This window comes from Colossoma macropomum, unplaced genomic scaffold, assembly GCF_904425465.1.
Source record: "Colossoma macropomum unplaced genomic scaffold, Colossoma_macropomum, whole genome shotgun sequence".
NCBI classification, from domain to species: Eukaryota; Metazoa; Chordata; class Actinopteri; order Characiformes; family Serrasalmidae; genus Colossoma; species Colossoma macropomum.
Window position 1 is genome coordinate 24131087 of NW_023494795.1, and position 18131 is coordinate 24149217.

Here is an 18131-nt window from a genome sequence, read left to right on the forward strand (position 1 = left end):
TGCATGTAGACAATTGATGTGTCTTTATTTCTTGAAAACACAGTCAGGAAGAAATAATATTCATAATACATTTTAATAAATAGTTACTAGATGTCTCTAAACGTAGGCTTCTTCAAGTAAATTCAGTAAAATCAGCAAATTCACACAGTAAGGCACATTTGTTACCACATGAATATATTTGGTCACCATTGACATTTTCTTTGTATACATAGTATTAAGGAGTGAACTAAAGCAAAGTAAATTCACAACTGTCAGTTTTAAAAATCTTTCTTTGTTAGTGCCTGTTAGTGTCCACACTCAGAACCCCTGAATTTTAGGATTTAAGTCACTGGGCAGATAATATTGTCTGTGGTTGGTTTAAGATATTTTAAAGAAATCATTGGGATAGGCCTTGGTGTTACATAGCAAGTGAAGAGAGGTGATTGTCAGTGCTTGAAGAACTGAATGTGGAAATCTTGCTCTGCATTTCATAGTAGGCCTGACAAATCAAATCTCAGTTGTTTAACTTCATTCACACAGCTTTAAACCTTCAACCTCACCTAAAAAGTAAGCTTTTGGCTAATTATTTGACAAATAAAGACCCTAAAATAATTAACCAAACTGCAATAAAACTACTCATACAGCTCTTGTCTTAACCAGTGATGAAGAAATGAAACAAGACTCAAGTTAAACTTTAAACAAATATAAATTGCATGGATCAGATGACCCTTTGTCATTAGAGCTCTTTAAGATCTTTAACTGTGATTTTCATAAGAAATACTTAAAAAAATACGTAGTGTCAAACTTGGAATTTTGATTTCAGTGGAAAAAATCAACTTCACCAATTAAATAATTACTTGTATTTTTCAAAATAAAATTAAGCACATTATTTAACTTGGCTGCTGTATTGATTAAAACAACAGTTTTGCTAAACTCCACCACTGTTACCAAAGAAAACTATGAAGAAATAAATTACTATTTAATAACTAAGACCATTTTCTACATTACAACATTGTCATATCATTCCTGCTTTTAACTGCTATTTACATAGAAAAGGTTTGAAAAATATATACACACAAAATGCATCTACACTGTAATATGAGTGAGCCAAATGCACAGTAAATTCTACAGCTGTTTGCAGTGATACGCTGGATGCTGTTTCCTTCTATTTCCCTTCTTCTGTTTACTCTTCAGACCCAAAATAGTCTTGTGTGCGTTCCTCGTGATTCAGGAATTTGATCAGTCGTCCAGGTATGGGCAGGGTTTTTATTTTCTTCAGTCTCTTTATGCCGAGCAGCTGGCGGATCTTGAGTCTACAGAGCTGCATCAGTGGCCGTGGAGGCACTGAAACAAGAACATAATGAAGAGCAGGATGAATTCAGGTTTGAAAATGTAAAATGTGTCTACATGTCTTATAGTGCAGTATCAGGTGCTTAGCAGATGACCATACAAATGATTACTGACAAAGATTGATGTCTAGAACTTCAACTCTGTGAACCTGCTGATTCTTCTTAATCTAACTCCTAATCTATTCATAACTATATACTTTAGTTTCTTTCAATTTAGTGATCATTATGCAATGTACAACACTACTGTTATCCAATTTATTTCATTTTTTCTTCTTCTTTTTCCCCTACCTGTCCCTGAGATATCCATACTAAACCAACTCTAGAAAGTTTGATCTAAATGTGAAAAGTGTGCTTGTACACAGCTTTTTGATTTGCTGTATGCTTTCTATGAAGTTATTGTGCAAAAATCTGATTTTTTTTCCATAAAAATGAATGCCAGAATGCTCAAAAAAATGGTTGTGCAAAAGTTTGTACAACCCCTTATGTCACTATGATACAAGTAGACTAGCAACACCCTAACAACTACCTAAAATATCATAGCAACCACCTGCAAACATGTAGCAACCATGTAAGATACCATAGCAACTGCCTAGACACCACCTCAGACCACAGCAACCACTTAATAACACCCTAGCAACCACCTGCAAAACCATAGCAACTGCTTAGCAACAACCTAACAGCCATCCACAATACCATAGAAACCAATTATCAACACTCTTGCAGCCACCTGTAATACCGTACGCGCTGCCTAGAAATCTCCTAGCAATACCAGAGATGTGCTTAAACTGTGTTTTCAGTCTGTATTTTCTTCAGAAAATGCACTTTTTTAGAAATGGTAGTGAACAAATAATAGGCCTCAAGTTTAATTACTGAACAATAAGTTTTTGTTTTTTGTTTTTTTTGGGGGGGTGGAGGGGGCGGGTAAAATGGCTGATCATAAAACAATAAAAAACTGAGAGGACATTACAGACACATCCTTCACCAAGTGCAACATAGCAACATAGGCTGGTTTTGTGTTGTAATAAACATACTTGCTTTCTCCTTGATGCTTTCCCAGTCCGGGTAGCTGTCCAAGTGTTCTATGAGCCGGGCGCAAAGTTTGACATGACCAACGTAGTCCAGCAGCACGTCTATGATGGGTCCTGCCCACCGACTGTAAGTGTCAGTGGAGATCACCTCACAAAACTAGAAAAGGGAAAATATTAAAACTTAACTTCAAATAACGGATATAACTACAACATGAAAGAGCAGTCAGAAAACAGATATCAGGCAAGACCATAAATTGTAGACTGAGATGCCAGTTTATTAGATACACCTACAATGTACACTCAATGGCTGTGTAGTTTTTTGTTTACATTTACTTTCTGTAGCCTATCTGTTGCTGCATAATTTATCAGCCCGCTTGTACTCTGTGCATCAATGGAAAGGGACCACCATAAGATCAAGCATCACCACTGACCAGATATTATTGGTGGACCAGATATTTGTAGTGGACCATTCTCAGCACTGCCGTCATACCAACATGGGGAAATTTATATAACTCTTATATATATATTCTTTACTCTCAATGTAGATTAATGGAAAGAGATTTTATTTGAAGCAATTGTGGAGCATTTATACTGGCACAATCATCACAAAATTTTCACACAATGTAAAAGACAGTGGCAGAGCTCAGATAGCTTAGTGGCAGAGATAGATAGATAGATAGATAGATAGATAGACATAGATAGATAGATAGATAGATAGGTAGACAGACAGACAGACAGATAGATAGATAGATAGATAGATAGATAGATAGATAGATAGATAGATAGATAGATAGATAGATAGCTGTCAAGAAGTGATTACTGAGGAAAGCCAATAGGAAAAAAGAAAAAAATTGCAAATCTAAAACTAAATACTGAAAAAAAAAGATATTATATTTAGCTTTTGTGAAATATTCAGTTTTTTTCTGACAATGAAAAATAAGCAACTTACACATAATAGCTTTTTTAACTGGAAATAAAATAAATGAAGGCATCTGGTCTCTGATCTTTGCCCAATAGTGTATACCTACCTGAACACAGACGCTCTGTGGCTCACTGTCCTCTCTGTTACTGCGTGTGGTCTTCAAAGGTGGATGAGGATTGCTGCCGTACACGCAGTTAAAACATGACAAAGCATCGCAGCCATTGTCCATTAGATACTTGAGCACTGTGAGGTACTTCATGCAGAACATTACAGTAGCTGGGAAGGTGGTGGGGTGCGTGGGGATATACACATTAATGTTTGCACCGTGCTTAATCAGTAATGTCACAGTGGTCATGCAGCCCTGCCTCAAGGCTACTAGCAGAGGGCTGAAAGTGTCCAGGTTTGGGCTGGCACCGGCTTCCAGGAGCATGCTGGTTGCCTCAATGTTGTTATTAATGACGGCGTAGTATAGAGCAGTGCTGCGGTGATCTTCATACATCTTTCTGCGGTCCTCAGACAGCATGGCATTGACGTCAAAGCCAGCCTCAATCAGAAGCTCCAAGACATCGTCCCTGTTGCGTTCTGCGGCCAGATGCAGCGGGCTAATGCCAGTGCGCCTCACTCGGGCCTTACTGGTGGCCGGAATCAGCAAGGACACGATTCTGAAATACAGTCAAACAGTTTTAAGGCAAAACCATTCACCATAATGTCAGTGCTAGAGTACTCTGTTAGGATTTTACATGATATGAGATGATGGTTTAGTAGGGGCTAAGCAAGAGCACTGAAACAGTGTTTAAATTATAACTTAAAACAGAAGGAGGTCTCATGCCACCAAAGGTAAGGATGATTAATTTTTATTTACATGATTAAGGAAGACCCTGCAAGTTCTGTGCAGAGAGAGTTTCCGAATGATTTTTGATAATGGAATGAAAACACTAGTGAAAGAACAAAAGAACACACATGGTTAAAGCAAAATTTTTGGAGATTAACATTACATTTTTATTTTACTATTAATGTTACAGTATAGCATATTCCAGAGGTGCCCAACCCTAGTCCTGGTGATCTAACGCATTGTAGAGTTTAGCTCCAGCCCTGATCTATTCATGTGAATTAACAGCCTTCAGAAGCATTTGAATATTAAAACCAGCCTGAAGAGCTGAAACAAAACTCTCCCCGGCAGAGGATCACTAGGACCAGAGTTGGGCACCACTGGCATAGACAATATGTTAGCTTGGGTTAAGGTTACATGTTACATGTTAATTTAGCACCTTGTTGCAATAACATAACTATTAATCAGCCACCAAGACTTACTTAACCGCCTTGTCACTTTTGCGGGTACACCCGTAAGTGAGGAGGTCACGGCTGAAAACCGATGCAAGATCATGAGATGCACTAAATCATGTCTTGGGTAGCATTTTCATTTATTAGTTTATTTTTAAAAAATACTTTTAACAAGAATAAAAATACAAATAATTAAATTAAAGGTACACTTATGCAGTAAACATTCCCCCAGTATAAAAAACTACTGAAAATACATGTGACATGCTGACAGTGAGCCTGGGCTAGACAGGTTTTATAGATATTATGTATCCAATCTGATCTGAGAACAACTGCATTATTAAGCATTGCAGTTTCTGCAGTCACTAACAGAAAGTATGTTTTTTGTGCTAGAAGAAACTGACATGATGATCACAAGAATGTATAGGAGGAGCTGGGAATGTTGGCACAGTTTTCACTCTCTGCTGTATATCCCAGGCATACCATATACTACAACAACCCCCTAGCAGCAAATGAAAGTTGAACAGCATAACAAACAATTTTAATGTCTGAAAATGTTTCCTAGAATTAGTATATTGAAGTTGTGCACTTGTGCCAACCAGCCCTAACATGGGGCCAGCTGTCACGTTGTGGGGATAGTTGGCACACAAGGTTTCTAAGAATAAAGCAACAATTAGAAATAATCCTAATTTTTAAATTAAGCCAAACTGCAAATATCAAAAACTTTTGACAGCAACCAAATGATGTTTTGAATTCATTAAATGTAATGATTGTTTAATTTTGTCTTGAGGTCTCTTTGAAACTTTTTGGACTGCTTTTATGTAGAATGGCTCATTCCAACTTTTAATCCTGACTGGCTCCACTCCTCCATAACTACACACACCTTTAACCCATTCCAAGGACATTAGCCCACATATATAAACCCTTTTGCTTGACCTGCTAGTTGTAAAGTCTCTGTGTCCTTACCTGAGTGCTGAGCCTTTCTTTGCTAGTTTGGTGCAGTGTTTAGACTCTTGCTTTGTCTCCTGGTTTTTGAATAATGGAATAATGGATCTGCTTGCCTGTGATCTGACCTCAGCCTGTTATGACTCTGATATAGGATTTCCCCTAATAAGGGCACTCTTTTAATGCAGCCTCTCTCAACCCATTTGTTACAATTTTTTTTTATATATAATCATCTTGTCTTGAATAAAAAACTGCTAATAATATTAACAACAATAACAATAACAGCATCATCAACCTGGGCCAATTTATCAATTAAATTTTTATTAGACTATATTAAAACATCACAATTTATCATGAGCAATCCTTCCTCTATTTAGTGAATTAAATACTGTTTTGTTAAAATGAAATAAAAGTTAAATCTATTAAAATAAATAGCCCTTATTTAAAACATAAATAGTGTTGGGTTCAAGGTAGTATGCTTTTTAGAATGTGTAAAGCCAATAATCTAAAATAATACATGGTTGTGACAATAGCCCTACACAGGCTGACACATGTGCCAACCAACCCCAAACCTTAAATCAATGTGCCAACCAACTCCAAAGCCCAAAATCAATGTGCCAACAAACTCCACCAACAGAACACAACTTTTTCCTATGTCTCTTTTTCTATAGTGTATTTACTCAGGGAAACATTTTTGTTTAAACACAGAAAAAAGATCCCCACCAGATTATAACATTCAGGGCATGTTACAGAAATGCATATTTTTTTATTACATTTTTGTTAGAGTTCTTCATACTGACCCATACATTAACCCTGTACCAACCAACATTTGCGCTAACCAATCCTGATCCACGCAAAATAAGGTTTACATAGAATTTGAACACATTTTAGCACTGATTGCTAAAGTACTGTACATTGTGCATATGTAACCAAAAACATAACTTGAGAGTCAGCCTACGGATTATGATTCTACAGTGAATGACTTTTGCTCACCCATCATTTCCACGCTGAGCAGCAATATGTATTGGCAGCAGTCCAGTCCTGCCTGGCTTGTTGGCATCCGCGTTTTGAGACAGAAGGAACTCCACAACGTTCACGTGACCATTCTTACAGGCTTCGTACAGTGCTGTGGCTCCATCTGCTGCCTGGCTGTTGATATCTGCCCCTGATATTAAACAGAAACACAGACTTTTAATACTTTCACTTGTGATATCTCTGCTACACCAGCACAGTTCTGATTAGTGGCAAAACCTTTTTCAAAATACCATTTTTCAAGAGGAACCGAAGTGCATCCACATTTCCAGTTTGAGCTGCCACAAAGATGGGTGTGATGCCGTACATGTTGGCCGTGCTGATTTTGGCACCTGCCTTCACCAGCATCTCACAGATCTCCACATTGTTCCTGCACACAGCCTCATGGAGAGCAGTCCAGCCTTGGATACAGCTCTTGTTCACATTGGCTTTGTAATTCAGCAGCATGGCAACAATGGTGGAGTTCTCCTTCTCACAAGCTGGGGAAATGTATAGCCAAGACAAAGGAAAAAGAGGTGCTTTGAACAACTATGAGTGAGATGCAACTGAATACAAAAAAAAGATGCAGCACTTTGCAGCACAGTAAAGAAAGCACTTTATTGTGTCAATGTGCCTGAGGTACCTTTGAAACATCTCAGATGAAGGCCTTGAATGTGGCCCATCATGTCTTTAACTCAATGAAGTGCTTTTTTGCTATGATGCAGGCTGAATGTTCCACATATTTAATCTAATGAGATGTAAAGCCAGGTCTGCCAATCTGACAAGCTTCATGCTTAAGAGAGAATGTAAGACAGATATAAGCAAGCTTGGCTCAAGAATGGATGCTAGTAGCCCTGGTTCTAGAACAAAATGACTGAGTGTACAATAAAAATAAAGGGTGGGGTGCATCGATTTACGTAGACTTCTTGCTAGCCAACATCCACTGTAGGGTTGCTACTCAGCCAATTTGACTACAGAAATTTTGGAGGTGGCTCTGATACTGATTCCATGTGAAGGGAGTTGATTCTAAGAATCGATTCCAAAAAACCAAGACATATAAAAGAAATCTGGCAAAAATAATGAGAACAATATTAAATATATTTGACCTTAGGAAAGAAATTGTTGTCCCTGATTCTCCTCTGTCAACTCCTTCAGGTGGGTGGATGTTTTAGTACTGGCTAAGTAGTTTGATTGTAAACTGTAAATAAGGTCATCTCAGCAAGTGAAAGTATCTTATAATCTAGTCAATATACGTTTAATATTCTCATGTTGAGATTGTTGTAAGCTTATTCTATGATTATTTAACTTATTTCTAGACATTTTTACTTGTATTACATATTTTTTTTATTTAATAAATGAGGTATTTTTTAACCCCTCAAAATCCCAGGTTTATTATATACTAATATATACTATTCATAAAGCAAAAGTATCTGCCATTCATTTTTTTTCTTGATTCAAAACAAGTTAAATAATCTCATAATAAGCTTACAACAATCTCAACATGAGATTGAATTAACATGAATATTAGATATTTTGACTAAATGAAACTTCCTATACTTGCCAAGATACCAGTTTTGCAGTGTAAGCCAATTTTACTTTACTAATTTTACTTTTACTTTGTTTTCCATTTTGTTTAAAGTGAAGTACAGCTTGACTATTCATGTGTGAGTCGTGGAGAAATGTATTTTTCAGATAGACTGCACTCAAAAAATATTTAAGCCCAAAAGTTAAAACTTATGTATTTTAGTTACATGTCAATTTTCCATTCAATTTAAATACATAAATCCAATGTAAAAAATGCTATTATAATGTATGTTTCTCCATCATTTTCAATAAACCTGAATGAATTAAATAACATTTCAATTAGAAGTACTTAGAAGGATTTATGCAATTCTTTTACATAACATTTATGTATTTCTAAAGAGTTAATACTACCTTCTGTATTCACAGCACAATAGCTTAGACTGTGTAAATGTATTAAATGACAATATATGTTAAATTCACAAACATTTGTTGTAGTCCAAATTATATTAAACAGTATTTGCTGAGGCTCATTACAAGACACATGTAAACTTTAAAGTCTAATGTGAAAAAAGTAAACATAACTTTATATATTTCAGCTGTGATCAAATTCCCTGGTTTAGAATTTCTGTTCACTTGCAACTTAACTACTAATTAAAGCAAATGTTTATGTGCACAACTTTCCTATTGAGGTGCGACTCTCATGCTAATCATCATACAAGTTAGCTAGCTAACACTATCAGTCACTTCATGCCATGCTAACATGTCGAGGTCACCTACAGTTACAAAAAACATGAACTGTTGATTTGAATATTAATAGAATACATCTTTATATTCTATGCTTCACAATAAATCACTCCCATTGTTTATTTAATCTACCTTGTGTACCCGTTAACATGACAGCAGACCTGGCAAGGATGCTAGCTAGCTAGTTCGCTGGTGTTGTCTAGAGTATCTCTCAAAATAAGCAAAATGAAACATTAATATATGGTCAAAAACATTAAAAACACAAATGAAGTTAATGCGCATCACTATTTCATTGCAGTTTCACTGCATAACAAAGGATGACAGGAGACTGTAAAAATAAAATGAGCCATTTCATTTCCACTATGCCAGCTGAAGCAATTTCCTGGTTGATGATGCGTTTCCTGTTACTATTGCACATGAGCACTGCCTCCTAATAAGATTTAGTGGAAAAATCTAAAAGGTCTTATACAATTCAATTAAATCAGGATGGATTTATCCAAACTGGGTTGCTTCTAATGAATGTAAATAAGTAAAGTATTTTTTATGTTTTTTAAATAAGTTTTATGTAAAATATTTGCTTAATGTTTATGATGGCCATAAATCATTTTTGAGTGTGTCTAGACAGTGACAGCAGAATATCTCATGCTCACAGAGGGAATAAAGTCCAAAGCTTAGCTCAAATTCCAAATGCCTGGAATCAAGGAATCGATTCTTTTTAGGATTTTACAGGGCTGAAGTGGTGACCCTACCTGCATAATAAAGAATCAGCTGAATCAGATATTGGAGAAATTGAAACAAATGGTTTGATAAAATGAATGTAATTTCCCATCAGTACAGTAAACACTCTCACACTTTAGGCATTATCAGATGCATGTGTGCTATGAAGGCTAATTGACGTCTTCAAACTATGCTATCAGAGTTAGGAAGGATGTATGATTTAGGAAGTCAATTCAGGGTGTGATTCATGCTTTGCACCCCTGTAGAACCAAGCTTGGCTACATGTGTACCTTTATATAGGGGTGTCTCTTTGTCCTGGTTCGCAAGATCTGGGTCAGCCCCTCTCTCAAGAAGACATTCCACACAGTCTGCATTGTCCCTGGACACAGCCAGGAGAAGAGCAGTCTGATCCTTCAAAGTGTGCTTGTTAATCATCCCAGGTTGTACTTTAACAATAGCAACATAGACAAAACATAAACATTGGAATGAAGTGTGAAGTCAGTAAAGTTAGACTTACTAAGATAGCAAATGGGCAGAGATTATTGCTTTCATCCTACCTCTCAGGAGTGCCTTAAGACATTGATCTTGGCCATAGTATGCAGCCTCATGAAGAGGAATCCATCCATATTGGTTTGGTATGAGAACATTGCAGTCTGGCTTTTTGATGATTTGCCGTAAGGTTCCCACGTCTCCAACTCGAATAGCCTTCACAATAGGATCCTCTTCTCTATCAGCAAGTGTAAAGCAAGACATGAAACTTCAGAGAACCCAGATGAAATGAGACTCAGAACAAAGTGACTAGCAGAACAGGTTTACTTTCATGAAGTATGAAGATCTACATGTCTAAGTTCAGAGAAGTTTTCAGAGGTCAGTATACTCACACTTCAGCCTCTGGCTTCACTTCTACCAGCGTACCATCGTATCTGCGATATGCGACCATTCGTTTGCCATTGCCGGTGACAAAGTGACTAACTATGAGAGGAATCTGTTGGTTATGCATGTCCCTATGAACAGAAAAGTGTGTGCTTTATTAAAACATATTAGATTCATAATGTATAGAAACTATAGTAAAAGACTATTGTAATCAACCACTTGAGAAAACAGGTGTCTGTAGTTTACAGTAGGTCACACTGTGTCCTAAACCACACCAGAGACATTCTGAAGGAGGAGATGGGTCACTCATTGAAAAATGAATGGAAAAGCTCATAATGCTCAACATGCCTGTTTTTCAATATAAAAGCCAGTTCTCTTGCTGGTTAAAGTGTAAGTGGGAAAAGCATTGCGTTGTGGAGATATGCAGATAGCACATATGCAGTAGCCAGAACAATTTAATAAGCATATTTTTTGCATTATTTGAGCCAAATAGGTACAAAATGTTTGCACTGTTTACGTCAGATTTTGCCAGTGATTACATTTTTGATTGTAATGTAAGTGTAAATTTGCAGTTTCTCCCAAATCAGCCCTCCTTGTATGACTGAAAAATAACTGCTGGGGGCATTGCCAAGATGGCCGTCAAGTGGACAGACTTTCCTTCGACACATTGACAAGCTTGCACAACCTTAATGAAGATGAAGACCTGGATGAGATCTGAATGCGTTCAGAGACGTTTTGGCCATGTATTCATGGAAAAGATTTAGTTGACTATTGACTATTTGTTGGCAATGTTAGATTAGTAGCTCCCGAGCTAAATTAAGAAAAACAGTTTGGACACTTTGCTGATTGACTACATCTGGAGTAAGTGGAAAATTCTGAAAATTTTATTGTTCACCAAACAACTGCAATTCCGTGTTACTGCTCCGGTGTCACATGCAGCTCTAGCAATGCCTCAAAATTATGGTAAAGTAATCTCTTGTGTTATTTATTTCTTTGTTTTTTTGCATTTTCCATTCCCAACTAATTTTTGAGACGTGACAGTGTCAAGGTTCATATGAAGCATGCAAGCTTATGCAAAGCTCAAAACAAAGTCCAAAAATTTGTAGAAACTTGCTCATTCAACACTTTTTCTGAAATTAGGGGCATTCATAGAGAGTTTGTCCTCAGTCAGACTCTACTCTTCTGGGAAGTCTTTACACTAGATGTTGTAACACTGCTGTGAGGATTTGACTGCATTCAGCCATGAAAGCATTAGTGAGGTCACTGATGTTGGATGATTAGTTCTGCATCACAAATGCCACTAAACTCATTCCAAAGATTTTGGATGGAGCTCCATCACTTCAGAGAGCCAAGTTCCTCTGCTCCACAGCCTGATGCTGTGGGGGCCTTATACTAGTCTAGCTGATGCTTGGCTTTCAGTGCAGTGACTTTAGGTTCATGAGCAGCTACTCCAGTGTCCCATTCTATTAGCCATATAGTTTTTATGGAGACTATAAAGGCTGTGTGTGCATAATTTAAAGTCTGTGTCAACAAGAGTGCACCCTAGTTATGTGTTGTTCATGAACAAGTTGGCTTTTTGAGGCAACTTTTTTAGGTGAATGCTGGGAGCCAACTCACAGTAAGAAGTCAACTTGCATTGAGAAGCCTTTTTTTTTAATAATAACAATAAATAATTAAGACAAACCAAATGGGTAGATCATATGACAAATCAAAAATCCTTTTCCTGGATTTCCTTGGAACATTCTCTCTCTCTTTATCCCCAAACCTGCTGGGGAAACTACTTTTTAACATTGACACATCCTATTTTTTAAATAACAGACATCATATGATGTATTACTTTTTGACAATGTCTATTTTTGTTTGCCATTTCATGTACAATTTACTCCACAGCCTTAAATGTCAGAGATCTTTCCCATGCTGAAGGTGAATATGAGTTGTTCAGCACCTTAGCAAGCTCATCACTTACTATAATTTACTTATTTATATTGCATTTTATATTAACTGTGCACAGCAGTACAGAAACAGAAGCTATTGTAACAGTATGGCTGCTAAAATGCTCCTGAGCAAAACTGCAAACAATTTTTACAACTGATTGGCCATAATCAGAAGGATTTGAAAGGGTTTGTTCTAGGGTTACTTAAAGTGTGCTTTAAGCACAATGGAATTCCAGCTGAGTGGATCAGGGGCAGAGCAGAAGGTTGTGCTTCTATTTTTCTCCTTGGTGGCATGTGAACTCTGGGGATTGGTCCAACTGGAGTTCATGCTAATGAGTATTTTATGTTGGTTGTTAGGGGTCCCATACCCACGATGTACGGGGACAGGTGCAATGCACATGGCTTGCTGATGTCCAGTCAGTGGAGCAGGTGTCGGGTGTCTGTAAGTGACACCTCTTTCTGCCAGCTAGCATTTAGTGGACAAGTGAGTACTGCGTCAGATAAACTCTAGGTGAGGGTAAACTGCAGACTCACTTTGGCTTATAGTTGTTTAGGAACACACTTCTCAATGTTAAACATTATTAATTCTACCTGTATCTCATACTGTTTAAAATTGTACAGTTAAATAATGACTAAATTAGACAAGGGGTTGCAGCAAAAGATTATATTTTTCAATTAGATTTTTGGAATAACTTGATAAACCTTAAAGTCCATTGAATCACAAGTAACAAAATATATTCTCTTATCTTGTCCCACATTTTACTTATTTCACACTGTGTTTTAGTGTTTTAGCTTAGATCTCTCATTTAAATGGAATTAAATACTAGGCCTAATTATTAGTCTCTTTATAAATCTAACTTTGTAACTTTGCACTCAGAAACAGAATTGTATTATTCAGGATTTTGCTGTGGGTCTTTAGGGAGACACAGATTGCAGCCAGTCTATTCAGTTTCTTGCTCGTTCTTAAAACAATGGATTTTTGGTAAAAGATTTACACATGTAATTTAGCAACAACGGAATATTACATAAAAGATTTTTGATGCTAATAGACCACTGTTTGCCTCGAATTGCTCTTTAAATTACTTTCATTACAGTTAATTTAGCTAACAATAATCATTAAGATGCAAACAAAGTAATTCATAGTAGTTTTTATGTGAAATGCATTATTTTAGACAAACCTCAGAAGTCAGAATTGTTAATAATCATGATAGTAACCAGACATCCGAAGCATTTAATGCTGCTAAAACCTACATCATATAAAGGTATTAGATCAAATGATTATGAATACATTGCCTGATGCCTGAGACATTGTTTTCCAAAAGTTGCACAATAAGGTTTTGGCCTAAAACATGTTTTTAGAAGCCACTTGTGGTGGAGAGCACTGTATGGAAATCCCACTATTTTACCATAATCAACATTACATATAAAACATGTATACGTTCACTGGTAATTTTGGACAGTAAATAAAAGGGCTATATTTGCATTGTATTCATGGCAGCCCCTGGTTCCTAACACCACCACTGTAAAGAAATCTGACTTGGCAGATTGTTCAGCAATGCACTGTTTCATTTCAAACCATTCTGAATGACTCTGCTGACATCTCAATGATTCAATCATGCAGAAAGTTTGAGAATGAGTGGAATTCTTGTTTATTTTGCCATTAGCATTAGCTCCTGGCAGTAACATCCTGTGCCGTGATTCAGTTAAGTTAAATCTGCGTCTAACTTTTTATCAAACCTGCTAATTGCTTAAACACAGAAGTCAAGCTGTCCCCTTAGATTAGCTAAAATGAGCTAAAAAAGCACTATGGCTTTCTTAATCTAACCCTTCAGTTGCTGTCCTGCAGTCAAAATTTCACATGTATATGGTTATGCTGACACATTTCATATTAAACACTGGCATGGGCATGATGCTGTTACTGTTCAAAGAGTATGACAATGTTTTGTTAGTTTTTCATCTGCTATTGTTTTCTGCTTTCACTATTGTCCCCTTCACCCCACTGTACCTGGGCGGGTTTGCAGGGCATGGCTCTGGAGTAGGCCGCCGTGGCTGCTGCACAGCCGCTGGAGGTGATGGTTGAGGTGGGCGTGCAATTACTGGAGTTGGCCTGCTCGTGGGGATGGAGGTCTTTGTGGTTTCACTTCTGGAGGTAGAGCTTTGGGAATCTGTGAGGCTGCGCTCGATTGCTAGCTGCATGAGCTCATCATCAGACAGGTTACTGTAGAGACTGTAGTCATCAAAGCCCAGGCTGGTGTCCGTGGACCCTGGCATAGACACACTGGCAGCCGCCATAGTAGGTTTCTGCACCCTAAAATGTCACCAGTACAAGGAATTTACTATTTATCTATTTTGTATGGTGAACTTGGTGGAACTGTCCTTTTTAGCTCTACCTACAAATGTGTTCTTTCATATCAGCTGTTGTGATGTTGGACAAGATTTTCATTAGCACTCATCGAAGTTTTGTTCAACCTAATAAGAAACATTAGTGTACAACTTTCTTCATAATACCTAAAAATGTTGATGAAAAATGTTGATTGAAATGAAAGACAACACTGGTTATACTGTTATACTGTATCTAACTTTGCCTCTGCTGCAAAAGGAACCTAGATATGTACTAATTACACTTGATGCGTAGGCTATGGAAACATGCAGTGATTCTTGGAATCATGATGAATACTGAACAGTTCACACCTCATTATTGGCCTCCTATAACGACATTTACCCACCTAGGAGGGTGTGAGCTTTAAGCAAATTCTGCCGTGACTCACAAACCAGCTGTATGTCCTGTCATCCTCTCAGCTCATTGTTGATTAGCTTGTAGAAAAATGCTAGGTGCTCACATTCTGTCTGCATGTGACTGATGCCTTGGATTGCAAAGCATCTTTCTATACTAATAGAGAGAGACAGTACTTCTATGTTACTGGGCTCCTGATGGCAAATGGCAGTTGTTGGGAATCTGCTGTCGTAAGAGAACATCACATCTTAGACAGAGAAACTTTCTTGATTTAATTTTGAATTGTTTTTATGTTTTTGTCCATCCTCTCACTAGAGTACCCAGCACAACCCCAAGTATCCACCCCAAAATATGTGTAGTCTTTCAAATTGCCCTTTACCTTAAAGGTGCATCATCAAAAGGGTTTTCCTACTCTTTAAATCAGGAAATCTCTGAGACTCTAGAGACTACTGCAGCAGTGCTGTAAGAGATAAGTGAGACAGAAGTAGCAATGTAGGTAATTTATTTTATTTTTTTGGCTGGAGTGTCCCGTAAACATTTATAACAAATGCATAAAAAGGGTAACAGTGACCTGTTAAATTTGATGAATATGAATTTTTGATGAAGCTGACAGGCGTAATGCTGGCTGATGGGAAAAAAGTAATCAGCAGTATTGTGAGGTTAAGCAGTATGGGCTCACTAATCACTGTTGCCATTTTTAATTAGTGTTGTAATCGCTTGTAAAAGATTTTAGGTGTTTATGATCTCATAACTATCAATATGAAATGTTCATAAAGACATTATAAAAGTAGTCTTATTGTAAAGTGGTAGCGTAAAACTTATAATAAAGATGCAGTACAGATAACTAACAACAATTTTAAAGATAATTCATAAACAACCTTTGGATTTTCCTATATGCAGGCTCTAAAACATTCTGCACATTTTCATCTGCTATTCAATAGTTCGAATATACTCTTTCTTGTACGTCTAAAGTCTGCTAGTCTGCTTTTTTTCAAATTTCTCAAAGTTTTTGTTAAACTTGCGGTGGCTGTGCAAGCAGCCTGCTGAAGGTCACTGGGTCATGGTGATTTTGCAATGTGTTTTCGAAAGTCATGCGTGTGGAGTATTGTGTCTGACCTAGCTGTCTAGCTGAAAGAGTGTCGAGGTCAAGGCAGAATGTGCTTATCTATCCTTCAATGTATAAATAGAACTCTGCACCAAGCAACTCTGTGGGAACATTGCATGGCCCAACTCTCTTTTCTTACCATCGTATCACAATTTTTAAAATACAGAAATACATACAAATAAACAATAGAATTGGAGAGCAACTAGCAAAGAATGATAATTGGAATCTTACATGTGATTCAAATATTTAGTCTATTTCTAAGGTGCCCATGCAAATTGTATCTAATTACATATAAAATGCAAAATATGTCACTGCTGCACCAATAAAAAGAATTTAAAATGGTAGGATTGATTAACAACGTTTCCATACAGCACATTATCAAAGACCTCAGAATGAATGAAATCAAAGCATGCCATGAAAGTAGATATACCATAGCACGGTACTACAGTATGCAAAAAAACCTTGACACTTACCTTTTTTTAAAAAATGCTAGTTTAGGTTTCAGTAAGAAAAAGAAGAAAGACGCTTTTACACTTGCTTTAGCTAAGCTCGCTGTAGTCCTCTGCCAAAAGAGGCCCCTATCTCTGTAGCCTCTCCACACTGTTTATAGTAGGCTACATGTCTAGAGAGTGCACATGATCTAGGGAGAGTGTTTGCCAGCCTCTTAGCTCGGGTTGCTCCTGAGAGATAGTTGGCCTAGAATTTAAAGAGGAACCACAAGGATCCACACTGTTGCAATAGAAGTGCATATGGAAATCCCATGGCAGGCGACCAGGAGAGCAAGAATTTCAAAGCTAAAGCAATTGTTAGGCCGCTTTCATTGTGTCAAGTTACAGAAGAGCCAAAGCAACAAGACAAGTGAGACATGAAATAGTGTGAATACTTGCTCCTTATTTATAGACAGACATATCATGCTACAGCTGGGGAAGAGGTTATGAGCAAGGTTATGAACTCTTTTTCTTTGTTTACAGGTCTAACTGCTGCAAACAGTTGCTTTAATTTAAGAGTGAGCATACAGGTCATCCTAGGTCAGTGAGAAAGAAAGTGTATGTAAAGAAGAGACTTCTTTTCAATTGCTTTCATTTAAGGGTAAATGTACAAGTCAGTCTAGGTCAACAAAAAGAGCTTATGTGAATAAGAAAGATTATATAAATATTAAGGTTATAATTCTATTCACTTTGCAGTTGCTTCATCCTGCCATTTACTTGTAGCAAGCTAACCTCATATGACCCTGCAATGGAATTATTATTCCCCTGGCTGACATATTCAGATTCTGGATGGCCTTCAGGGTTTAATTTGTCTTGTTAGAGGTCCATCAGTTCATTTAGTTGTCACTGAATGAGTCTTGTTTTTTGCTTTGCAGACAAAATCAAGTACACTCTTAACCTCTTAATAGGGGTACTTTAAGGGTTCTTGAGTAAAAGCAATGGTCAAATATCAAACCATCACAACTTAAATAACCATTTGAATGCTTACATAATTCTTGCAGTTTAAGAAATGTCTTTTTATGTGTGCTACTTATGTCTACAGTTTCCTCCACATGTTTATAATGCTTACTTATTATATTCTCTACTATATCTGTTATTATTATTATTATTATTATTATTATTATTATTATTATTATTGTTGTTGTTGTTGTTGTTGTTGCTGTTGTATATATATATGTATACAAGGCTGTCTAAAAAAGAATGGAAGTGCACAGTTCAACTATTCCCTGTATAAGCTCAATAATAATAATAATTAATTCATTATTGTGTGTAATATGTATGTATAGTTATTTAAAAAAGGTTCTATTTAGCACCAAAAAGGGTTTCAATATCATTACAAGTCATAGTGCATAGATTGTTGACATTTTTCAAACTTTCCACAAAAATAACTATTTCAAAAGCATTGAAAGTTGATATGCCTCTTAATGTCATATGATAACAACAGTGTAGTGAGGGAAGCTATCTTTCCAGTACACATCTTACCTAACTGTCTGAATTAAA

General features: G+C 36.8%; 1 protein-coding gene across 2 annotated transcripts; it reads right to left on the reverse strand.

Annotated features, from left to right (window-relative positions):
- Nucleotides 1-153: 153 nt before the first annotated feature.
- asb2a.1 (ankyrin repeat and SOCS box containing 2a, tandem duplicate 1) lies at nt 154-16843 on the reverse strand. Of its 2 annotated transcripts, XM_036581947.1 has the most exons (11): nt 16617-16843; nt 14310-14612; nt 10379-10501; nt 10055-10224; nt 9788-9943; nt 6767-7012; nt 6495-6666; nt 4590-4640; nt 3385-3940; nt 2360-2513; nt 154-1323 (listed from the first exon to the last, which is right to left on the reverse strand). In XM_036581947.1, the coding sequence occupies exons 2-11, from the start codon at nt 14594-14596 to the stop codon at nt 1163-1165; spliced, it is 2076 nt and encodes a 691-aa protein (XP_036437840.1). In that variant the 5' UTR covers nt 14597-14612; nt 16617-16843; the 3' UTR covers nt 154-1162. The 2 variants fall into 2 exon arrangements, with proteins under 2 accessions (XP_036437840.1, XP_036437841.1); XM_036581948.1 differs by lacking the exon at nt 4590-4640 and having other exon boundaries at nt 16617-16838.
- Nucleotides 16844-18131: the final 1288 nt, after the last annotated feature.

Coding starts and splice junctions, on each gene's coding strand:
- asb2a.1 (XM_036581947.1), bottom strand. CDS start 14,596: ATGGCGGCTGCCAGTGTGTCTATGCCAGGGTCCACGGACACCAGCCTG. Junction 7,013..9,787: donor AGAGACACCCCTATATAAAG/GTACACATGTAG, acceptor ACATTTCCCCAG/CTTGTGAGAAGGAGAACTCC. Junction 4,641..6,494: donor GCTCAGCGTGGAAATGATGG/GTGAGCAAAAGT, acceptor ATCGGTTTTCAG/CCGTGACCTCCTCACTTACG.